The 26,200-nt window shown below is 39.3% G+C and overlaps 1 protein-coding gene across 2 annotated transcripts; it reads right to left on the minus strand.

Annotated features, from left to right (window-relative positions):
- Positions 1-2,819: 2,819 nt before the first annotated feature.
- tspan31 (tetraspanin 31) lies at positions 2,820-25,476 on the minus strand. Of its 2 annotated transcripts, none has more exons than XM_057829344.1 (6): positions 25,390-25,476; positions 19,241-19,408; positions 19,086-19,166; positions 16,334-16,474; positions 16,140-16,253; positions 2,820-7,947 (listed from the first exon to the last, which is right to left on the minus strand). In XM_057829344.1, the coding sequence occupies exons 1-6, from the start codon at positions 25,411-25,413 to the stop codon at positions 7,873-7,875; spliced, it is 603 nt and encodes a 200-aa protein (XP_057685327.1). In that variant the 5' UTR covers positions 25,414-25,476; the 3' UTR covers positions 2,820-7,872. The 2 variants fall into 2 exon arrangements, with proteins under 2 accessions (XP_057685327.1, XP_057685326.1); XM_057829343.1 differs by lacking the exon at positions 25,390-25,476 and adding an exon at positions 23,639-23,858.
- Positions 25,477-26,200: the final 724 nt, after the last annotated feature.

Below are 26,200 nucleotides of genomic sequence, written 5' to 3' on the forward strand. Positions count from 1 at the left end.
TGCTAATGCAATGCTTGTGTACTTTTATTTTGTAGTTTTATGACGGTCTGAAGAGGACAATGGTTTGAGGCCATTTTATTAATAAATCAGATGAAAAAGGAAGAAGAATTATTAAGGCGTCATTCACTAGCTGTCTAGCTTTGGAAAAAGTAGACGCTTCGGAGTGAGGACAACATAGACAGATTTAAATGACAGTAGAGTGAAATGCCCACTACAGTCCTTATGTACCGTATGTTGAATGTATATATCCATCTTGTGTCTTATCTTTCCATTCCAACAATTTATTTTACAGAATATATATATAATTTACAGAAAAATATGGCATATTTTATAGACTGTTTGAATTGCGATTAATTGCGATTAATTACGATTAATTAATTTTTAAGCTGTAATTAACTCGATTAAAAATTTTAATCGTTTGACAGCCCTAGTTTTAACTCATTATCGGTATAAAAGACGCCTGTCCACAACCTCAGTCAGTCACACTCAAAACTCCACTATGGCCATGACCAAAGAGCTGTCGAAGAAGACCAGAGAGAAAATTGTAGACCTGCATCAGGCTGGGAAGACCGAATCGGCAATAGGTAAAACGCTTGGTGTAAAGAAATCAACTGTGGGAGCAATTATTAGAAAATGGAAGACATACAAGACCACTGCTAATCTCCCTCGTTCTGGGGCTCCATGCAAGATCTCACCACGTGGCGTCAAAATGATAAGAACGGTGAGCAAAAATCCCAGAACCACACGGGGGGACCTAGTGTATGACCTACAGAGAGCTGGGACCACAGTAACAAAGGCTACTATCAGTAACACAATGCGCCGCCAGGGACTTAAATCCTGCACTGCCAGATGTGCCCCCCTGCTGAAGCCAGTACACGTCCAGGCCAATCTGCGGTTTGCTAGAGAGCATTTGGATGATCCAGAAGAGGACAGGGAGAATGTGTTGTGGTCAGATGAAACCAAAATAGAAATTTTTGGTAGAAACACAGGTTCTTGTGTTTGGAGAAGAAAAAATACTGAATTGCATCTGAAGAACACCATACCCACTGTGAAGCATGGGTGTGAAAACATGCTTTGGGCGTGTTTTTCTGCAAAGGGACCAGGACGACTGATCTGTGTAAAGGAAAGAATGAATGGGGCCATATATCGAGAGATTTTGAGTGAAAATCTCCTTCCAACAGCAAGGGCATTGAAGATGAGACGGGGCTGGGTCTTTCAGCATGACAATGATCCCAAACACACAGCCAGGGCAACAAAGGAGTGGCTTCGTAAGAAGCATTTCAAGGTCCTGGAGTGGCCTAGCCAGTCTCCGGATCTCAACCCCATAGAAAATCTGTGGAGGGAGTTGAAAGTCCGTGTTGCCCAGCGACAGCCCTAAAACATCACTGTTTTAGAGGAGATCTGCATGGAGGAATGGGCCAAAATACCAGCAAGAGGAGTAAAAAGCTTGTGAAGAGTTCCAGAAAACGTTTGGCCTCAGTTATTGCCCACAAAGGGTACATAACAAAGTATTGAGACGAACTTTTGGTATTGACCGAATACTTATTTTCCACCATGATTTGCAAATAAATTCTTTAAAAAACAAACAATGTGATTTTCTGTTTTTTTTCCCCCCACATTCTGTCTCTCATGGTTGATGTTTACCCAAGTTGACAATTACAGGCCTAATATTTTCAAGTGGGAGAACCTGCACAATTAGTGGTTGACTAAATATTTATTTGCCTCACTGTTTATATAATTCCTGACCCGAAGTATTATTACCATATTAATGATATATTCCTATTTTCCATAAAATATAACTCATCAATGGTATTGAAACCCAATCACTGACTGCAACAAAATCTAATTTGCAATTTTATTTGTAAAATAATCTCCCCAAACGAAGGGGAAAAAATACATCTCAACCACGAACGCACACAAATCAGGATGACAGACACACACACAAAAAAATATAAGGCTTATTTACAAGTCAAACTCATTTGATGCCATTGACGGCACTAGACATCCAATCGGTTTGTAGTCTCACTACGAACGGATCGGACGTCTACTAGTGTTAAAACTTATTGAAATCGCAAGTAGGTCCAGCTGCGGCCCGCGGTGCTCAAGCAGGTTAATGGATGGCAAATGATTGATCTGATTGATGGTTGAAAGTAGGGGGCGCGGTTGGTTTGTACCGCGAGCTGCAGCTGGACCCTTCTCTGAAATTTAAGGCAGAAGCATGAAAAAGGCTTTCCTTGCCCCTACCATCAAATTTAATGCATTTACATTAAAACTAAGTCAAAACTAGCTTATTTCTTGAAAATTTGAATTGCTCAAATGTCAAAGCATTTGCTATTTACTCAATGACAGCGCTAGACGTCCAGATTTGTTTGAAGTAAGACGGCTTGCAGCAAAAAAAAAAGTTTGCGGGTAATTTCTTTTTGATTTGTGGCATTTCCGGGTCACAGTAATTAGTAAATTGTAAATGTATAGTCCTACAAAGCATCGTGGGATCACTGCAAACTCTCTCGAGTCCAGAATAATTGGATGCCTATTCCCGTCAAACATTTTTTTGAATGATTTTTCATTTGAAACCGTATTTTCAGTTTTGCCCTCGAAAGCATTGTTCGACGACTTCCAAACCTCCCATTCCAAAAGGATTGGACGTCTAATGCCATCAATGGCAGTAAATGAGTAAAAAAAATATAATTTACGTTTAAAAATAGTTAAAAAAAAACAAAAAACAAACGGATTGGACGCGTCAAAAGGATGATTGGACGTCTATTACCGTCAATTGCGCTGAGTTAAAAGCTCATCAAAAACGTTGTGAAATGAGGAGGAAACATTAAACATCAAATGTAACTTTTTTTTTTTTTTACTTTTACAAAGCAATTAACACTGATGAAAAAAATAAGATTATAACCCGTTAATGCCTGGATTTAAATTGAACAAATATACATAAATCATTGAAGGAATTCATAAGTACATAATAGTATTCATTTAAAAAAAAAAAAAAGTATAGAAAATTATGTTGAAAAAAATATATGTATAAAATTGATTCAAAATAAACTTTTTTTTAAGATAATTTCTCAAATTTGTATTAGAGAATTATTGAATTTTCCCCAAAACTACGTATTATTTTGTTCTTGTGGAATAAATTAATACATGAAAATAGTAAAAAAAAAAAAAAAAAAACGCATTTAAAAAATATTGAATAAAAAATAATGCAAAATTTGAAAAAGCTTAAATATACTGAAAAATATACTTTAAATGAACCGTAGAAAATTAGAATAGAAAAAACATTCTAAAATTTGTTTGATATTTTTCTTCCCCCAATTTTTAATTTGTATTTTTTTGTTTGTGTAGAATACATAAATCCAAAATTAGTAGTCATAAAAAAAAGAGAATTAAATAGGAAAAATTACAGCAGACATAGAAAAAAAAAAATCAAAAGATATAGAAAATCAAAAATGTTATAAAAATAATTTTGGGGGGAAAAAAAATCTTAAATATAGGAAGAATTTACAAATAATTCCTCATATTTCATATATTTTCAAAAAATTATTCTCAATAATTTATTTAAACTAAATGGTTAAAAAAAACATTTTTAAAATTTAGGATTTTTTTTTTCATATTTTTCAATTTAATTTTCTATAGTTTGTTTAATTGCCATTTTTATATTTTGAATTCCCCAATATTTATATGAAGTATGACAAATGTAAATTCAGGCATCAAAAAATAAGTAGTGCTGGGCGATTGGAATCGTCATGAAAACTATACATTTTAAATTATTTCACTAAAAATGGTACAAATGATGTCTGTCTGGGTTAATCTTGCTGTTTTGCTTTAACAGTGCGTTTTACAATAGTTTTGAATGCAGCACTCAACTTAAAAGAGGGAGTGACCATAGATATCTCATATTTATGCTACATATTGATGCGTATAAGCGGCGTTGGCTGCCATCTTAAAGCAGTCGACATATCAGGCGTGGCTATGGTTCAGGCTGTTGCAAAATATTTATATTATTATGGATGCCATAAATTTAATGTGATGTTTATGAAAAAAACAAATCAATTGAAAATGTACTGTATAGCTAGTACACGCTCTATTCATGTTAGGGTCATCGAATGGCTCTGACACAAAATGGCTGTCAAGTGACAAAGTTTTCTATAATGTGTTTAATCCTTCACTAGACTCGCTACAATGTGTTCAACTGCTATTTGTACAATTTATGAACCATGAGTTTTTGCTGTGACGTGCCTTATGATACCCGTTTATAAAGGCTGAAGCCCTGTCCTATCACCACTCAGGTTGTTGTCGTTCTTGCCAATCGGCTAATAGAGGGCATGCATGCACAGCGCACGGACTTAGTGGTGCCTGTGTTGTCTGTAGGTTACCCTTTTGCCCCAGTAGAGGGCACCCTTTAGCCTGTAGAACTAGAGCACATGTGCTTGTTTTTCTTCATGTGGATGCTAACTTTGAAATCCTACTCCTCAGTTTTTCGTGAGCCATTCATCTTGAAACTTACTCGCTATGTAACGTGAGCCGATATCAATCCTCGGGGCCCGATTGTTTGTTTCGGGGCTGATTAATTAAATGCAGAATTATAGTTAGAAGTTAGCCAAGAGATGTTTGCACAGAGTACAAGTTGCTACTAGGTTAGAAATTAACCAGCAGGAGGCAGCCTTCAGGCTGTAGCAGCGCATGTGCTTGTTTTTCTCCTTTTTTCCTACTTTTCTGTCATTCGTGACCTGATCGTCTTGAAACTTGCTAGCGATGTAGCATAGGCCGGATCTAGCAATCCTCTGAGCCCGATTTTTTTGTACCGGGAATGATTACCGTACTTGCCGCAATCAAAGGCGCACCTTATATAGATCAATATTGTTAATCATGGCATGATTCCTTTCAGCACGGCTCCATCTAGTGGCTGCATAACGCAACTCCAACCACTACTACTACTACTACTGCCCCTTAATAATGCAGTGCACTCTTCATATGAAAACTGTTTTAGAATAGAACATTCATTGAAGGTGTTCCTTATAGTGTGGGAAAACACAGTAAGGAGTTAGCCAGGATCGGGCACCCTTTAGCCTGTAGTAGTAGCAGCATATGTGCTTGTTTTCCTTCTTGTGAATGCTAACTTTGAAAGCCTACTACCGGTACTCGTGAACCGTTCATCTTGAAACTTGCTAGCAATGTAGAATAGGCTGATATCTAACGATTCTCTAAGCCCCATTTTTTATAAAGGGAATGATTAATTGCAGGATTACAATTAGGAGTTAGCCAGTAGAGGGCAGCCTTCTGAAGGTTAAGAATTTGCTAGTAGAGGGCATGCATGCACAAAAACAAAAAAATGGACTTGTTGGTGCCGTGTTGCCTGTAGGAGTTAGCCAGTAGAGGGGAACCTTCAGCCTGTAGTAGCACATGTGCTTGTTTTACTTTTTGTGAATGCCAACTTTGAAGTCCTATTCCTCCATCTTTTGTGAACTGATCATCTTGAAACTTGCTAGCTACGTAGCATGAGCTGGTGTCTTTGGATCCTCGGGGCCCAATTTTTTTTTTGTATCAGGGCTGATTAATCAATGGCAGAATTGTGAGGACACAGCCAGTAGAGGGCAGCCTTCTGTAGGTGAGGAATTTGATAATAGAGGGCACGCGTGCACTGGATTGGAGTTTAAGTTGCTTGTAGGTTACTGGTGTACAGCTAGCATTAACGTAGCTGTGCCGAATAAATAACGATATAAGAAAATTCATCACCCAGCACTACGTGAATCACTTTTAGCGATACTAAAAAAAAAAAAAAAAAAAATTCTTGCTTCACATATCGAAGTTAAATAGGAGGTGAGGCTACGTACATGACAGCTAGCATAACACAAAAAGAAACTAGAGTGGAAACGACACCAAAAAATCAGTATTATGTACATATATTAAGTCTGCAGTCCGTTGGCGCTCCAACATGTGCCAGCTGGCTCAGTTACAGTTCAGGAAAAAAATTCTGATGCGCGACTTGGAATTTCACGTCGAATGCTTGTCGGGACGAGTTTCTAGGTAAATGGCCATCAGTCAAAATGCAGAGTTTGGATTTGCTATTTGGAATTTTGGACCAGGAGAAGTAAAAGACTGCGAACACCGGACTCGTCTCTTTACGTAGAGGTGTCAAAGTCAAGGCCCGAGGGCCAGATTTTGTTCGTCACATTACTACGTACGGCCCGTTAAAGCAAATCATGTGCATCAACTTTGTCGTTAAAATTTTACATTTTTTTAATAAAACTTTTAAAAATGAGATGTCGCGAGATAATTTAGTGACAAATCACGCCCCATTCATTGAACTCATTGGCTTCCATTGAACTAATGAACATTAGTTTAGTTGGCCCCTCCCAGTCAAAATTAATTGAACGTCTAATAACGTCAATGACACTGGATTTTACGGCACTAGATGATGAGCATGTCAATGGCAGGCAATGAGTTAATTTTGGGTCATTCTAGGTTAACTTCCTGAACATTTTTGGTCACTTTTTGTTGACTTAAGGGAATTTTTGGGTCACTACCCATTGAGTTTGGGGCATTTCCGTGTCACTTCCTGTTAGTTTGGGGAATTTTTTGGGTCAATTCCTGTTGATTTCGGAGACGCTTATTGGTCACTTTGTTGTTTTCTGACACAGTTTCTGATTATTTTTAGAGTATTTCTGGGTCACTTCCTGTGTATTGGTCACTTCCTGTTTATTTTAGGGCATTTCCGGGTCACCTCCTGTTGGCTTTGGGGCATTTCTGGGTCACCTCCTGTTAATTTTGGTGCATTCCCCTGTCGATATTGGTGCAGTTCCGGGTCACTTCCTGTTTGTCATGGCCTATAAATTTGGGATCATTTTCTTTATTTTAGGGTATTTTTGGGCCAGTTGCTTTTGATTTTGGGGGAATTTCCAGGTTACTTTGTTGATTTCGAAACACTTTTTGATGATTTTTAGAGCATATCTGGGTCACTTCCTGTTCATTGATCACTTCCTATTCATTTTGGAGCATTAACTTCCTGTTAGCTATGTGACACGAGTCGCTTCCGGTTGATTTTAGGTCAATTTCTGTCTGTTTTGGGGCATTCCTAGGTTGCTTCCTGTTAAAAAAATTTTTTTTGTCAAAAATAATGACCACCAATGTAGAATTTTTGCAGGTCCAAATTTCAAACTAGTATACTGTTAAAAAAATCAATGGAAACATTTTTGTGGGCGTTGAATGTGCCATTGTAAATAAGTGGGGCCATTGAAATGTATGGAGAAGTTTTTGTGAAATTCTGATAGAATGTTATGTTTTTGGCAAAAAACTGGCAGATAACTTTTGTGCGCCTTGATTTCGTAACATTATTTTAAGTGTGAATTATGTGAATCTGAATGTTTGAATTCATGTACATTTTGGGTCACTTCCTGTTAATTTTGAGGCAATTTGACAAGATTTTTTAGTCAAAAATATTGACCACAAATGTAGGAAAAAGTTCATTTAAAAAATCTATGTAGTACCCACAATGGTGTCAAGTATTTTTACGAGTATTGATATCGAGCTAAAAATGTTAGTATCGTGACGACAGTAGTTAGCGTAGTGGGTCATTCCGCAAAATGGCTGCCGCTAAACGCGCTAACGTATAAGCTACTTTTGCTTTGCGCGCCGCCTCGACACGAAAACGCGTTCGCTATATGTGAGATTTCACGATAATTTGAGAGATGTTTGTCGGGTCGGGGGGCGGCCTTTAATCTCTAAGGTTGGTGGCCCTCCAGGTCGCCGGACACGTCTCGCCAATATTACGAGTTGTACGCGGTCTCGGGGGAGGATGGCGGGAGTGGGAGCGGCGTGTCCTCGTGTCGGTTGGGCGTGCCTGGTGGGTGGGAAACGCCGCTCGTGCGCCAATTATAGGAAAGCGCTGGGGTTGGCTCGTGGGTCCTTCTGGTTCCTGTAGCGGACTGCCAGCCAAACACCCAAAATCTGGAAGCGGACATTCAACAGTTAGTGAGAGGACACATTGTTCGCTGTTGTTGGTGGCGGTAGACGTTCAAACTTTCATTCGCTGCCAACCTCCAGCTTCAAATGGATTGGACGTCTACTAGTGATAAACTCGTTGAAATTCACCGCAAAAGCATGAAAAGACACCTTTTGTCGCCCCTACCAAAATGGCCGTCCTGTGGCGACGTTCCCGCCGAAGTCAGTGCATTGACATTCAAATGAAGTCAGAACTAGCTTAAAGTGCCTATGACACGAAAAAGCATGTTTATTTCATATTTCACGCGGTATTTTACGGTCCTGAATAAAATGGACCGCTTGGATGTGTGTGGAAGCGATCGTTTTATTTATTCAATTTTTGAATCCTGCGCCATGAAAATGAGTGACTTCCAGCTCCGGTCTCTGGTTGAGGACGAATGCGAATGTGACGTCACCCGCATTGCTTTATACCATGCAGATGGACTGCAGATTTAGCTGATTTTGATGATTAATTCATTTGTTTTTCATGAATCATGACAGCCAAATCTGCTGCAGGTTTTTGTGACTGCACCAGGCAGAGGCGTGTGAGCCTTTTTGGGTTTCAGAAAGTTCCCGTTCACCTCGAGATCGGCCAAAACAAGAGTGCGACAACTGTGGGACCATTGGACGTACGAGGAAGTGAGTAAAAATTGTTTCGTATTATGTCAAATACTGGGATCATTTTAATACGGAGGTGGCTTGCATTTTGTGGCTGACAATGCCCCTTGTCCACCGAGAATGCCACTCGGATGACGACCGGCGGCCTGTCGCACCACTCTCCGCTTGGCGGGTTGCTAATCGGCGAAGAAAATCGACAACCCTGCCACCGTAGGATATGATCCGGGGTAGTTTTGTGCCATTTTTCGCTTCAAAAGTAGAGAATAAGACTTTGAACCATCACTCGGTTCCGGTAAGCATGTCGGCTAGCTGTCACGCCTCCTGGTTTGTTTACGCTCTCCGAAGTCGGGGCAGGGAAATGACAAAAGCCGGACTAACATAAAATATCGTTCGGGAGGTGCAAGAAGTCAACAGCTTTGACCATTCATATTCCATTTAGCACAAGACTTATCTGTCATGACCATGCAATTTATTTAGCAATTGGGGAAAAATACTTTGATAAAAAGAATATCCTGTGAAAATACTAGAGTAGAGACATTGAAACAATGACATTTTGCGGCTTTCTTCGTCGCATTTTCCTCGTTCTGAATAATTTTCCCTCAATGGGCTGAATTCTAAATCAGGTGAAACCGTGACCCTGCCGACGTCATCCTCCTGTTGGGGACGCTACAGCCCTATAATGACAGGTAGGTGCTAAACGGCAGATTAAAAGACTAATTTCTTGTCATCTGCGCTTTGCCAAATTGTTGTATATAGTCACATCGTCTCAAAATATTCTAATTCACATAATAATGCTATTTAAGAAGTTTTGTCCCATCACAGGCACTTTAAGTTTAAATTTTATCAATGTCAAAGCAAATGCTATTTACTCTGTGGTTGCCATTGACAGCAATAGACGTCCGATCCGTTTTAAGTGGGAGGGACGAATGAACATACGTTCGCTGTTGCCCTCCCAGTTCAAATAAACTGGACAACTGGTTTTGATAATCTCATTTCAATTAACGGCAGAAGTATGAAAAGAGCCTTCATCCCCCCTACCAACATGACCGCCAGTCGGTGACATTCCCATCAAAGTCAATGCATTGACATTCAAATCAAGTTATAACTATTGTATTTCTCAATTGAAGATTACAGGTAGTCCCTGGGTTACGACTTACTCAAATTTAGTGCTGCAATGATTAATCGATTAATTCGAGTAATTCGATTAGAAAAAAAGATTCAAAATAAATTTTGCTGCTTTGAGTATTTGTTTAAGTGGCGTTGTAATGGTATATTTTGAAAGTGTTTGTATTTAGTTTTATTGATTTGGTTGGATACACTGCCCTCTAATGGCAGCAGTGAATATGACTTAAAGAGCATACGACATGAGAAAAAAAGTCTTAAATAGCATTATTATGTGAATTAGAATCATATTTTGAGACGATTCGACTATATACAACAATGTAGCAAAGCGCAGATGACGAGAAATTAGTCTTTTAAAGGGATCCTCTATTTTTAAGACAAGTAATTCTTAAAACATGTTAGTATGAGTTATAATAATTTAATATTAAAACCCCTCTTAATGTTTTTGTTTTAATAAAGTTTGTAAAATTATTTTAAGTGATAGGTCGCCATTCTTGTTACGTCGCAGTGCGTGACGTCACTGGCCCCGAATGCCGAAATTCCAGCTTGTCACTCGTTAACTTTCCCAACATGTTGTAAGTTCTACCCTTCCTACTTGAACCAGATCTGAAAAGTGAAGAGCAGGACAGCACTGTCGGTCGTTCACAAGACGAGTTTCAGGGAAAAATGCGTGCAGCAAATACCTGATAAGACAAAAGTTGGGCAAAACTGGTGATGCGAGAGAGTCCTGTTGGTAACTCCGGTTGGGAGCGAGAGTGCATGCTGTTGGGATTCGGGAACTCCGGTTATATTAGCAGATATTCAAGGTAAGCATATTGCATTTTCAAACGTTTTCCCAATATAATTATGTAGATTGTTAGCATCCAGAGCTGTCGTGTGCTTTACATACAGTACAGGCCAATGAGCACACCTTGTGTAATCCAGGTCTTGTACATTGTAACGCGTGGTAGCTAGGATACGTGTATAAAAGTACCAGAAAGGGGAGAAGCTTCCACTTATGCACATTTATTCACAAAAAATAATATTTCAACCTTCACCACTCTTCACTCGAGAACTCAGCAGTACACAAACACGCATTCCCTGACGAACTCCAACATTGTTGTAAAGTCCACGTCAGAGTCACTGTCGTCACTGTAGCGTGCCATAGTGCTTTAATTATTTAGTATGATTTGGGGAAAACTCCCACGAAGAATAGTCAACAAAAAAGATGGCAATACTAATCCAAATCCGCGTTTTTTACTCACTCGAAGATCCAGGAATTAGACCGATCCCATGGCAATATCGCAGCCGCGATTAGGCCGTCGATTCCACAAAATAGACTGATCCGAAAAGCCGCTGTGGGACCGACGAATAAAAATAAACGGACAGATCCAAAACCATTATTGCAGAGGCGACGGGACCCTTACTTGACTGAGAATCCAGGAAAAATGTTCGGGCGCCAGTTGTAACGCGTGGTGGGTAGGATACATGCATACAGGGACCAAAAAGGGGGAGAAGCTTCCACTTATGCACATTTATTCACTAAAAATAATAATTCTATCTTGACCACTCACTTCACTCCCCTTTTTTCCATTTGACTGGAAATTGCATCCAAAGGCAGCACATCGTGGCATTTTACTTCGCGAGTTTAAGCAGCAATAAGCAATTGTTGAACACGCTACACATTCGGAAAGATACCAATTACGTCATCACTGCGAGCCCGCAAACCATGGTGCCAACTAACGGTCAAATTTAACATTTTATGTGTTTCTAACAACATATTTTCGTACAAGAGAACAATTGTGCTTTATTAGAGCCTACATGTATTTAAATCAGAGGATCACTTTAATCTGCCGGTTAGCCACGCCTACCATTATAGGGCTCTAGCGTCCCCAACAGGTGGATGACGTCAGCGGGAGAATTGGCTCATCGGTTTTACTATTCAGCCATTGAGGGGGAATTATTCAGAACGAGGAAAACGCGACGAAGAGAGCCGCAAAATGTCATTGTTTCAGTCTCTCTACACCAATATTTTTACAGGATATATTTTTTTATCCAAGTATTTTTCCCCAATAGATAAATAAATGGCTTGAGAAGGACCAGTCAGCCCGTCGAGGGGGAACTATTCACAACGAGGAAAACGCGACGAAGAGAGCTGCAAAATGTCATTGTTTCTGTCTCTTTACTTCAATATTTTTACAGGATATTCTTTTTATCCAAGTATTTTCCCCAATTGCTAAATAAACTGCATGGTCATGACACAAATAACAGTCTTGTGCTAAATGGAATATGAAATAATAAAAATGCACTTATTCAGGACATGGCAAAATTACTCCATAATGGTCAAAACTGTCGACTTCACCTTTACTGTCACACCTCCCGAACGATATTTTATGACACCTAAATCGGACATATGTCATTTCCCTTCCCCGGCTTCGGAGAATGTAAACAAACCAAGAGGCGTGACAGCTAGCCGACATGCCAACCCGAACCGAGTGATGTTTCAAAGTCTTCGAAGCGGAAAAATCACACATAACTAGCCCGGTTTATTTGACATGACGACTGGGTTGTCAATTGTCTTCGCGGATCGGCAAACCGCTCAGCGGAAAGCAATTTACAGTTCGTTCCCCTGAGGAGGGCGGCTGCAGTTGTTGTGCAGCTAACGTGCAGCTAATGTGCACTAGGAGAGCTTTTTATATGCCTATCAATGATCAAACGTAAGTAGTCCTTTATTTAAAGAAAGTTTGTAGTGTTTACTTTGTAATCGCTGTATTCGTATTTGACATAATACAAAACAAGATGTTTACTCACTTCCTCGTAAGTCCAATGGTCCCACAGTAGTAGGGCTTGTTTTGGCATATATCCAGGGTGAATGGGAACCTTTTGAAACGCACACGCCTCTCCTTCATAAAGCAAGATTTTTCTGCAGCCGTTTGGCTGGCGTGATGCGAAAAATAAACGTATTAATCCGCAAAATCAGATGAATCCTTAGTCCTCATACACAACAGTACCGCTGTTTCGTGAAGAGGACGCCTTCACCCGTACACGTCACAGTGCCCTCTTCCTCAATGCAAGACCGAAGCCGGAAGTCACTCATTTTCATGGCGCGGGATTCAAAAAACTAAATAAACATAGCGATCGCTTCCACACACATCCAAGCGGTCCATATCATTCAGGAGCATAAAATAACGCGTGTATTATGAAATAAACATGCTTTTTCGTGTCACATGCACTTTAACTCATTTCACATTAGTAAATCCAGCTGCTGCCTGTTAGGCTAACATAAGCCAAGTTTTTGTTTAAGCTAATGTTTTTTAAAGCATTCGTAATTTAGTTTATAGGTATATTTAGCCGTTTTTGTGAGAATGTGTTTAAACCATTTGGTAAGAGCATTGTAAAAAAAAACGTTAGCATTTTATATAATTTAAGCTAGAGGACCTTTGCTATGTAAGTTAGCCAATTGTTCTTTTGTTGTACTTACGGTCATGTGAAAAAAATAGGACACCCCATGAAATGTTCAGTTTGAATGTTCAAATATCAATGTCTGATCTTTTCTTAGGTAAAAAACAAAAATTAACATTTTTTTAATTATTAAAGCAAATATATCCACAAAAATGCATATTCTAACTGAGGATAAGGTTAGGACACCCTTCCACCTAATGGCTAGTGTTACACCCTTCGGCTGAAATAAATTCAGTGAGACGCTTTTTGTAGCCATCTACCAGTCTTTGACATCGGTCTGAAGAAAGTTTGCCCCACTCCTCAACGCAGAATATTTTCAGCTGTGAGATGTTTTAGGGGTTTCTTGCATGTACAGCCCGTTTCAAATCACCCCACAGCATCTCAATGGGATTAAGATCTGGGCGTGGGCTCGGCCATTCCAGGACTCGCCATTCCAGCCAGTCCTTGGTGGTATGTTTTGGGTCAGTTTCGCTTCAGCTTTAATTTTTTCCACAGATAATCTCACATTTTCCTCAAGCACTTTCTGATAGAATTGATGGTGGATTCTATGATGGCTAGCTGGCCAGGTCCTGCTTTAGCAAAGCATCCCCAAACCATGACACTTCCAATTCCATGCTTCACAGTTGGTATGAGGTCGTTTTCCTGGAATGGAACGCCAAACAGGTCCTTTGTTTTGGTGTTCAAATAATTCAATTTTAGATTCATCTGTCCAAAGAACATTATTCCAGAAGTCCTGGTCTTTGTCTACATCCACTCTGGCAAACTTCAGTCTGGCCTTCATGTTCTTCTTGGAGAGCAATGGTTTCCTCCTTGCACACCTCCCATGAAGGTTAAACTTGTGAAGTCTCTTTCTGATTGTAGAGGCATGCACTTTCACATCTACAGTAGCAAAAGCCTAGTGTAGGTCCCTTGATGACATTTTAGGGTTTTTGGAGACTTCTTTTAGCATCTTGCGGTCTGCTCTACGGGAACTTGGTTGGACGGCCAGACCTGGGCATGTTAACAGTTGTTTTGAATGTCCTCGACTTGTAGACTATTTTCCGGACAGCGGAAAGGCTGTTATTTTATATTGAAATCCCTTACCAGACTCATAAGTGTCTACAGTCTTCTTTCTGAAGGCCTCAGACAGCTCCTTTGATCTCACCATGGCATTTTCTCTCACCTCAACAGTCGGGCACACCAAACTAAATGTGAGGTTTAAATAAGGCAAGCCTCCTTCAAAACACTGGGTAATGATGTTCTAATCATGTGCACCTGATCTGATACACCTGTGAGTGAGTTTAGCCATTTTAAGTGGGATTGAATGTGGGGGTGTCCCAATTTATTCCTCAACAGAAATTGCATTTATTTAAAATTACATTTTACAGAAAGTTATAAAAGATTCTTTTTTTCAGTTTTAATTGTTTAGTTCTATTACTTGAATCTCTCAAGATTGGTAAAACTGATATTAAATATCCATACGACCAAATATGTTAGAAAACACATAGGCTTCCATAGGGTGTCCTAATTTTTGACTGAAGATCTTCATTGATTTTTTTTTTTTTTTTTTTTTTTTTTTGCCGTTTCAGGCTCAGCTCAGGTATTTATTTTTTCTTATGTTTCATATCCGATTACTACACTTTGAAAATTTGGAAAGCTGTAACACACATATGCACACTTATGTTCAAAACAACAACAACAACAACAACAAAAAAAAACTTGGTGTTCAAACATCCATCTAGTCTGATCAGTATGTAAATTTAGTAAATGAAATTAGCCTAATTTGCCTAACAAAAGTCTGCTATCTTAAATGCTACGAATGGTAACATATTTAATTCTCCTAGCAAATCGCTCACGCATAACTCCTCAAACTGTAGCTCTAAACCTAATCACAAATGCATACAGAAAGATATATTAGCTGAAACAACTTACAGCCTTATGTGGGCCAAACCAGAGCGCAGCCATCCTTTATGTATGTCAGATGTCTGAGTCTGCTCCTAAATCATACAAGATGACAGTCCAGCCAGACCCAACGCTGCCACCAGAGGACAGTGTATTCTCCATCATTAAACAAAATGGTAATACTTTTGGACTTTTTGGATAGTTATTTTGATTTTTTCAAGGGTTAATTCTGACTTACGCGGAAATTAGGGTTACGTCGCCAGCGTAGGAATGGAACTCGTTCGTAACCCGGGGACTACCTGTATTTTATCAATGTCAAAGCATCTGCTATTTACTAAGTGGCTGCCATTGACAACAATAAGCGTCCGAGCTATTTGAAGCATGAGGGTTGGCAGCGAGCCGCCCACTTCATATGGACAACTGATAAACTCATTTCAACTCAAAGCATTAGGATGATTGGCTGTCAACTCACTGTCCGCCATTGACGGTGATGCACGTCCAATCCATTTGAAGTCAGAAGGATGGCAACGAATGAACAAATGTTTTGGGGTAACTTCCCGTTGATTTTCTGGCATTTCTATTTTCTAAGAATTCTATAAATGTTCTGTTTTTGTGGAGTCTTCAAAAGCATCATAATCTCATTGCCAACAAAGAATTGGATGTCTACTGCTGTCAACGGCAGTGAATGAGTTAAAAATTTAAAAAATGGTCAATATTTTGTATTCTGCAAAATCATTGTTCCACCACTGCCAGTCCTCCCATTACAAAAAGATTATAATTCTACCGCCGTTAGTGGAAGTGTATACATTTGAAAAAAAAAAAACAGTAAATATTCTGTTTGGTGTAGTTCTCGAAAGCATCGTTTGATCACTGCTAGCCATCCTGGTCTTTAAGGATTGGACATATATATATTATATATTCATTTATTTTAAATTTATGAAGTAGAAATTGGTAAATATTGTATTTCGTGGTGTCCTTGAAAGCACTGTTTGACTGCTGCTAGCACTCCCAGTTCAAAAGAATTGGATGTTGATTGCAGTCAATGACGGCCAAGAAGATAAAAAGGGTAAATGGCTGATTTTGGTGGTGCGTCTCACCTCGGTGAAGCTAAAAAAGAGGCCGACTCCTCCGAGGATCTTGAGAGCTTCGCTGGCATGGTGCAGCATCATATCTCCGCACGTGTAGCATTTCGTCGTTGCCGTCTTGCACGGCTGCGGTTGGTCGGAAGCAAAAATGGCAGATTAAGCCTTTTGCCGTCAGCGGCGGGCGCTCAAAACTTCTACGGGCTTACGGCGGGACAGTCTCGCAGATCTTCCTCGTATCGTTCACGTTGGTCAGTGACGTTGAGCAGGCCGCAGCAGTTGAGCTGACTCTCCAGGTCTGTTTTGGTCTTACTTTCCAGCATTCCCCACGCAGAGTTCAGAAACACTTCCTGTCGAGGCAAAACAGATCAGAAAAGAATTGAATAAAGGACTTTTCCAAAGTCTTTGTCTCCACTTCTCGAAAGTCTCTGGCTCGTCGCGGTCTCGACTTCTCGAAAGTCTTGGTCTCATCTCAACTCCCCCAAATCTTGGTCGCATAATGGTCATGACTCCCAGGTAATGACTTCCGAAAGCCTTGGCCTCGTCTGAAGTCTCGACTTCCGAAAGCCTTGGCCTCGTCTGAAGTCTCGACTTGCGAAAGCCTTGACCTCGTCTGAAGTCTCGACTTGCGAAAGCCTTGGTCTCGTCTGAAGTCTCGACTCTCGAAAATCTTGATCTCAAAGCCCGGTAGTCTCGGTATCGTCTTGATCCCGTCACAAATCATCTTGACAATCAGAAGTTTTAGTCTCGTCTCTGAATTGAAAAAAAAATCATGTTCTCGACTCCAAAAAGTGGTCTTGGTCATGCTTATTGGCTTCTAAAAGTCATGGTCTCATCATGGTTTCGCCTTCTGAAAGTCATGGTCTCGGCTCCTAAACGTCTTAATGTTGTCTTGGTCTAAACTCCTGAAAGTCTTGATAACCATACCCGGAAATCTTGGTCACGTCGTGGTCTCGACTCCCAAAAGTCCTGATCTCGACTCCCAAAATCCTGGTCTCGTTGTGGTCTCGATTCCCCCAAATCTTGGTCTTATCATGGTCATGACTCCTAGGTAATGATTTCCGAAAGCCTCTGCCTTGTCTGAACTTTCGAAAGTCCTTGTCTCGTCTGAAGTCTCGACTCCCGAAAGTCTTGATCTCCACGCCCGGTAGTGTCGGTCTCGTTTCGTCCCCAGCTGAAAGTCTTGGACTATCCATTGGACTATCCACTAGGCCTGAACGATATATCGTTTAAACATCGCCATCGCGATGTGCACGTGTGCAATAGTCCCATCGCAAGTGCTTGCAATAGTTTTATTTTTTTTAATCCACAAATGTATGTTGCTCCATGCTTTCTCTGTCCTGAGTTGATCGCTTTAGTGACACTCACACAACCTCCCTGTCCCTCTCCCTCCGTCCCTCTCCTAGGTCTTTGTTCCTATGCGCACTTGCTTATTAAAGTTAACGATGGTTGTGTTTGATCTTGCCACAGAGGCGGACTTCAATCACACCGCATCTTTCAGTCGTCGTTTAACTTGTTAAGCACGTGTTGCATGAAGGAAGCGTGCGCTGGAATGAATGTGTGTGCGTGGAAACGTTGGGGACAGCCGGTGTTCTGACGAATGGGTATGCTTTGTACACCTGTTGTGTTGTGTCCTGGAAATAAACACTAGAAGTGATTCTGCAGCCAAGGTAGATAAACAGAAGCATTAAATAAAGCAAAGCATTTTTCTACTACAGTACATTATTCTTGTTTAAAAATGATTCGATGATCTGCACGTGTGGTACATTATTGGAAAGCTTAAAATCTCAACTTTCTGGGGGAAGAAAAATTTTTAACAGGAGGGCATTTTTTTAAAAAAAAAGAAATGTTTTTTAAACAGCAAAACCCTAGCTGGAGGTGAGAGCATGCGAGAGCAGAATTACAGACACCATGACTTTAACGAGATATTATCGCGTACTTATCTTGTTTCGATCCAAAAGCTCCATGTCGCATGTATCACTGAGTGTCAAGACACAGCTGTGACTGGCCGCAGCTGGATTATTTCATTTTATTTTATGGGTGAAACATGGTACTATGGCAGAAATCGCAGACATCAAGGAGTGGTCGAGATTTTCTTTTTTCATATATTTACCCTTTTAAACGTTTTTTTCCCCCAATTTTTCCTTTTTTTCGGGTAAGTTATTTATCATCTATCATAGCAGGGAAAATGCGACAGTAACAAAAAAATACAATTTAGCGAAAGTTATGAGGTAGATATCCGTGACTTTTTTACAGACGCCATATTTTTCATTGTGACATAATTTGTTTAAAAATTGAAAATATGCAAGTGAATCATTTTTTAAAGTTAGCCATATACATTTCTTAAAGCATATTTTAGGGGGAACATTTTGAAAAAAACATGTCCAATATATGTATAATATGTATCTTTTTTCAATGCAAAAAAAAAAAATATATATATATATATATATATTTTTTTTTTTTTTCTTCTTTTAATATCGCAATATAATATCGCAATATATTGCAACCCCCCAAAAAATCGCAGCAATAGTTTTTTCCAATATCGTTCAGGCCTACTATCCACTTCTTAAAGTCTTGATCTCGTTGGATCTCATCTTGGCTACCTAAAGTTTTAATCTCGTCTCTGAATCGAAAAGTCATGTTCTCCACACCCGAAAGTCTTGGCCTAGTCTCCAATCTGAAAAGTGGTCTTGGTCATGACTTCTAAAAATCTTGGTCTCTTCATGGTCCCTTGGTCTTGTCGGGGTCTCGACTACCAAAATTCATGGTCGGGGTCTCGACTCCCAAAAGTCATGGTCGGGGTCTCGACTTCCCAAAATCTTGGGTCTCATCAAGGTCATGACTCCCAGGTAATGACTGCCGAAAGCCTCGGCCTCATCTCTGTCAAGTTTCAGTCTCGTACACAACGCCAATTTGCAGACGTGAAACCGAACATCAAGAAATCAACCTGCGCAGACTCACCTGCTGGCCACGGTTCATTGCCAGGCAGGAGCAGGACACTCCAAATTGAAAGAGGAAGACTATGAAAAGAATGACCATATACTGGCGAACCGCACGTTAAAGAAAGCTGACAATTGAACGGACGGACGAAGAGACCCAAACGGTGGAAAGGATACGAAGAAAAGCATGACTTGATGGTGACGCACGGCTCCAACGAGGCCCACCACGGCGATAAGTAGGAGGAAGACGCCCACGGCGATGACGCCGCCGATGATGTGGATGCTGGACACCAGGCCGAAGCCCTTCCCCCACGCCGCCACGCCGATTAACAGCAGGCCTACCAGCTGGACGGATGGACACACAAAAAGATACAAATTAATAAGAAATTTAAGTAAATACAGAAAACTAGTTAAAAATGCATTGTTTTTAATAAAAAAATGGATCAAAAGTCAAAATGGATTGGACGTCTAGCACCATTAATGGCATGTAATGAGTTGAACACTATGGGGGTAAAAAAAAAAATTAAAATTAAAAAATTAAAAAATAACTTCAGTGTTACCAAAGGTGGGTAGTAATGAGTTACATTTACTCAGTTACATTTACTTGAGTAAATTTTTGAGAAAAATGTACCTTAATTTCCCGAATATAACGAGCACTTTTTTACCCCAAAATCAACTTGTAAAATCATGGTGCGCATTATAAACGGGTACAGGGATAGAGACAAAAATATAATTACATATCTATATATATATATATATATATATATATATATATATATATATATATATATATATATATATATATATATATATATATATATATATATATATAAAGACCGATTTTTTTTTTTATTGACACGGCCATGTTGTGTTGAAGAAACGTATGTGGCGATCCGTTGCCGACCATTACGGTACGTGACGTCACCATTTTGTTTCGGTCGTGGCGCGCTAGGGAAGGAGTCGGAGGCGGAGTATCAAACAACGGAGCTAATCCGCGTTGCTTTATTGACATTTAGCCTGCAACAAAATACGGTAGCAATGTCTGTCTCACATGCAACCCGCGGAATATAACTCTCTTTCCGGCTGTTCCCGCAACAAATAACTCCCCCCGGGAACTACACAAGGTGCCAACATAAGTTCCGCCCGTGAATTCTGTTGTAACTCGTTACACGGTAATACTTCACTCTGATTGGTCGAATGATTTCGTCTGTGTGAAATTCTGCTTTTTTTCACTCTTCATAAAGCACATAATTTAGTTTCTTCAACTCATTTGAGTCAACGTTTATTGCAGCTCCGCAACTCGGACCATAATAAATGTAACACAACACAGATTTTCTGTGTCCGTCAACTATATCTGTCCCTCGGGAAACTCAAACCCAAATAACAATAGTTCCTCTTGTTAGTCTACAGCGATGCATGCTTTCGGTTTTCCGACTTCTAGCCTCACTTTTATTTTACCGGATCTATCCACGGAAGAAACATTTATTCATCATGATGAAACGAGCAAGTTATACAGCAGCCTTCAAAAGAAAAGCCACATCGGTTTTGTTTTCTCCTGGATTCTGGTAAGTTGGAGAAGTTGTCAAATCATATTATTACGTACATATTGTCAGTTTACGGTAATGTTTTGAACTACCAATGTGCTATGCTTGTGCTGTGTTTCACCAGTCAGTAAAATGACATTTCTGTATCTGTACACGAGCTCTGTTTTCTTGTATTCTTCTATTCATTGGTGCAAAAATTAGGGTGCGCGTTATAAACGGGTGCGCCTTATATTCGGGAAATTAGTTCTTAGTTTTAACACGCAAATTTTTTTTTTAGTTTTACTTGAGTAGATTTGTGAAGAAACACTACTCTTACTCCACAACTTTGGGCTAAACTAGAGTCGTTACATTTTTCACATTTATTCTACTTATTGACTTTATTTTTGCCAGAGATGCCGCCAGTGGCTGTCTCAGTTTCACCAGTGAGACGTCACAACAATAACCAGTGCCAAATGACTATTATATCAGAGGTAACAATGTTTGTTCTCCGCTAGAGAGTACTCATGCTTTTTTGGACGGGTGATGTTTCATAGTGTTGTTGTGGTCTGAATTCGATGATGTATGCGTCATCTTTTTGGGCTAATATGGTCATGTAATAGGTGTTAGTACAGTACTATCAAGGGCGTAAGTCGTCATAGGGACGGTAGGGACAGAACACTACAAACTTTGCAGGATGCTCAAATTGTCCTCAACAACTTATTTGCATAATATAATGAGTTCAGTTATACTAATATGTCATTTAAATTGTCTTCCCATATGGTGTAAGGATATAATTGGCCCTACCATAATTATTTTCATTTTCCTTGCTAACCCTAACTCATTTTTCCCTTTTCACACCTCAAAGCACGTTTGATTGGCTGATGACTTGCATTTATTTAAAATGCATTGATTTATTTTCTACATTCTTTAAAAATGTTATTTGCAGCTTATGCAGACATTTTTCTCAGATAATCATACATTAATCATAATCGAGATAAAAAGTTTTCATTTTTCTGTTGAGTTTGGCTGTACTTGTGGACAAAAGCAGTAGTGTTTTACCTGAAGGAAGGCTCCATTTTTATTTATTTTTGTTATACTCTAAGAAGTGTTTTTCAGTTATATTTAAATTGCTTATTCAGACAGACAATGTTGAGTGGTCTAAAGGCATTTTTTTTAACCATTTCTGGATAGTTAAGAGATTATTAACAAGTTTTTATTTATTGTGTGTGTGTTAATATAATTTAAAGTGCGTATGACACCAAAAAGCATGCTTATTTCATATTTTACACGTTTTTTTATGCTCCTGAATGAAATAGACCTCTTGGATGTGTGTGGAAGCGATCGTTTTGTATACTCAATTTTTGAATCCCGCGCCTTAAAAATGAGTGACTTCTGGCTCCAGTCTCGGGTTGAGGACGAATGCGAATGTGACGTCACCCGGGTTAGCTTTAAAGAATACAGCATTGCTTTATAGCATGCGGATTCAGCTGATTTTGCAAATTCATTCATTTATTTTTCACATCACGCCAGCCAAACCGCTGCAGGCTTTTGTAGCTGCACCAGGGAGAGACGTGTGAGCCTTTTTGGGTTTCAGAAAGTTCCCGTTCACCTCGAGATTGGCCCAAACAAGTGTGCGATAACTGTGGGACCATTGAACTTATGAGGGAGTAAACATCTTGTTTTGTATTATGTCAAATACTGGGATCATGGCACACGTTTTAATACGGAGGTGACTTGCATTTTGTGGCTGACATGCTCCTTGTCCAACGAGAATGTCACTAGGCCAACAACCGGCAGCTTGTCGCAGAGCCCCCCGCCAGGAGAGCGCTATACTCGGCCCTCTTCGTGTGCCCGGTGTTCTGCCAAATTTTCCATCCCATCAGAAATTGCAACTTTGTGTTAAAAACAGCCGCGAATACAGCAATTACAAAGTAAACACTACAAACTTTCTTTAACTAAAGGACTATTTACTTTGTCTGATCATGGACAGACATGTAGAAAAGTTCTCCTCAGACACATCCTGCCATGTTAGCTGCACAACAACTGCACGCTGCTCTCTCACTGTTTACGTCTTCGCTGTGTAGTTAAGCATTAATTTACGCTACATTCGTATTGACCATGTGGCAGCTACGTTATTGTCTAGCTGCTCCTCTGGCAAACATGCTCTCCTGCTCGCAGCAGGGGAACGACGAGCTATAACTTGCTTGCCGCCGGGTGGGTTGCCGATCGGCGAAGACAATCGACAACCCCGCCACAGTGTGAAATGATCCGGGGTAGTTTTGTGTGATTTTTCGCTTCGAAGACTTTGAAACATTACTCTGTTCGGGTTAGTTCGGGTTAATGTCCCATCCCCAGCAAAAAATGTACATACAGGTTATGCCGTTATATCATCCCTAGACTCCCTACCAATGTTGAGACCAAACCTACGCCCTTGTACAGTATAATAAAAGTTCATATAGATGATATTTTGTTAAGGAAAATAAATACACCTACATTTTTTAAAATCTGACATTGTTTGCAGTTAGTCACAAATTTACTTATTACTTGAGTATTCTTTTCAATGAATACTTTTTTACTTGTACTTCTGTAAATTTTTGGATGACTACTTTTACTTTAGTAATATTATTTAGAAGTAACGCCACTCTTACTTGAGTGAAATCTTTGGCCACTCTACCCACCTGAGTGTTATAATACCTGGGCGATCCGAATTTAAAGAAAAAAACACAACTTGACCTTTTGACCCATTCAGGTAATAGGAAAAGATGCCAACTGCTTAGATTTCTCAATTTGTCACGAGAGATGACATCACGTGGCCTAATAAACCGCTATTCGGACTAGCTAAATGCTAACAGGCTAATAGGAGCTACTCTCTACATTTAAATCGTCCAAACGTACCAGCAAAGTTGACCTGAAAAACCGGCGGCGTGACGGAACAAAATTGTCAAATCGTGAGTGTTTTTTTTCTGCGTTGAAGCTAGCTAGAAATGCTAGCCGGTGGCTAACGCGGCTAGCCGCAAGTTAGCACCGTGATTGAATTCGACGCTCGGCTCACCATGTAGACCACGTTCAAGGAGCATAGCGCGTTCTTGGAACACGTGAAGCCTCCGCACACCATCTTTCTCCGGTTGGAGGACAAATATTACGGAGAAAAATACCGGAGTCCGGTGGTGCACCGACGACTGTTTTGTTTGAGGCTTGAGCCTCTTTCTCCTAGACAAGAACAATAAGTAGATAGGACACAGCCAAGCCTGCCTGAACGTCGTTGCAGCTTTTCAGACATTCATTTCTCCATTCACTTTTATGTTTTTATTTAGACATTAAAAAAAAAGCAAAACCGGAAGCACATTACATACAAAAAAATAATTAAAAAAAAAAAAAAAACTATAGTCTTTCATTTCTATTTATGTATGCATTTCTAAAATTAAAAAAAACGAAAAAGGAAAGAAATTCACTTTTATGTTATTAAAAAAAAATCAAATGAAAACCAAAGAAGCAACTGTACATATTCACTTTTTTTTTTAAACAATCTTAACAAATAGCAAAAAAAGAAACGTTTTATTTATTTCCATTTTTTAAATTAAAGCGACACTAGGTAACTTTTCAACCTTTAAAAAATATTTTCATGAAATTTGTGATTATATGTCGACAAGCAACTAGTTGAATGACACCGCTTTTATATATTGAGGGGGTCTGTCACTTCAATTTGAGGAGGGTGGCAGGAACCCTGTCACACACAAAAAAAAAACTTCAAATATGCTGACTGCTTTACGGCATACGTCACATCCCTCTTTCCCCATTCATTATAAAGTCGATGCTAACACTTTCGCGCGAATTCTGCAAAGATGGCAGAGCAGCCAAAGAGACAAAAAGTTTTGAAAAGGGAGGAAACCAGGATAAGGGGTTAGCCACACTCAGCCACTCAGTTGCTAACCGTCATATGCTATTGTTTAGCCACAACTGGATTCATCACCTTATTACTATTCATCCTTCATACAACCGTTGGAAACAGAAATGTTTTTTAATCCATCTGCAGGCGACCGGGAAATTGATCTTCGATTGATTGGTGATTTTACGACGCTGTGCGGGTGTGCGCTGGTCCTCATGGGAAACGCAGTCTTCCTTAAGGCAAAACATTACATGACATAACATACATTATATTGGTCCACAGGCGTTGCTTAAATCGATCAAAACTAAAAAGTTACCAAGTGTTGCTTTGAATAATGCAAATCTCTTCAATTTGTATTTATTTTAGGGCTGTCAAACGATTAAAATTTTTAATCGAGTTAATTACAGCTTAAAAATTAATTAATCGTAATTAATCGCAATTAATCGCAATTCAAACCATCTATAAAATATGCCATATTTTTCTGTAAATTATATATATATTCTGTAAAATAAATTGTTGGAATGGAAAGATAAGACACAAGATGGATATATACATTCAACATACGGTACATAAGGACTGTAGTGGGCATTTCACTCTACTGTCATTTAAATCTGTCTATGCTGTCCTCACTCCGAAGCGTCTACTTTTTCCAAAGCTAGACAGCTAGTGAACGACGCCTTAATAATCAGACATCTTCCTTTTTCAACTGATTTATTAATAAAATGGCCTCAAACCACTGTCCTCTTTAGACCGTAGTGAAACAACAACAAAAAAGTACACAGCATTGCATTAGCAACAACGTTAGCTTAGCACGCTATACAGGTTCACTAAACATATACAAAAAGCGTCTCATACAAAAAATAGAACATTTCGCTTACTAACATAATATGTACATTCTTTACAACAACCATACTTACGGACAAATCTTGTCCAAGGATCATATAAGCACTACATTATCAGCCCGAGACGTCGTGCAGCCATAATGAAGAAAAGAAGAAAATAATAAACCATGTCGCAAAGCGACCACAAGAGTTCACATGAGTTCAAATGAATTGGACGTCTTGTGCCATCAAAAGCAGCAAATGAGTTCCACACTATATTCATAAAGGTTAGCAACATTTTTTTTTTTTTTTTAGTATACTGTAATTTTTGGACTATAAGCCACTACTTTTTCCCCTCATTTTGAATCCTGCGCGTTATAATCAAGTGCGGTTTATTTGTTGATTTATTGGCTTAATAGGTAATGTAAATAACAATCAAAATTCATCTTCTGTTCTAATTATTTCTTCAGTTACTGTTCCAATTGTTTCATTAATTGCTAACTATGGTATTTAGTAACACTATTGACAGATGTCATTAAGTATTATCCGGCAATTTATGTCACTAACTCCATTTATTTCCAGCTTGGATCTTTTACATCCATTCAAAAGTGAGATCAATTGCTGGATGACACAAAATGACTTCTGTCATAAGAATTCATTAATGTTCATGGCAGTATCATGTCATAATTAAGATGGTCTGTTGACAGTTTTATGGTGCCACTGTCAAATAGTGTTACCAAATACCACAGTTAGCAATTAATGAAACAACTGGAACAGTAACAGAAGAAATAATTAGCACAGAAGATGAAATTTGATTGTTATTTACATCTGTAAAGCTGCAATGCATGCTAGGAGGCATGTTGGATGACAACAGCGTTGACAGCAGGTGGCAGCAGAGGTTGAATGT

This window comes from Corythoichthys intestinalis, chromosome 2, assembly GCF_030265065.1.
Source record: "Corythoichthys intestinalis isolate RoL2023-P3 chromosome 2, ASM3026506v1, whole genome shotgun sequence".
Classification (NCBI taxonomy): Eukaryota; Metazoa; Chordata; class Actinopteri; order Syngnathiformes; family Syngnathidae; genus Corythoichthys; species Corythoichthys intestinalis.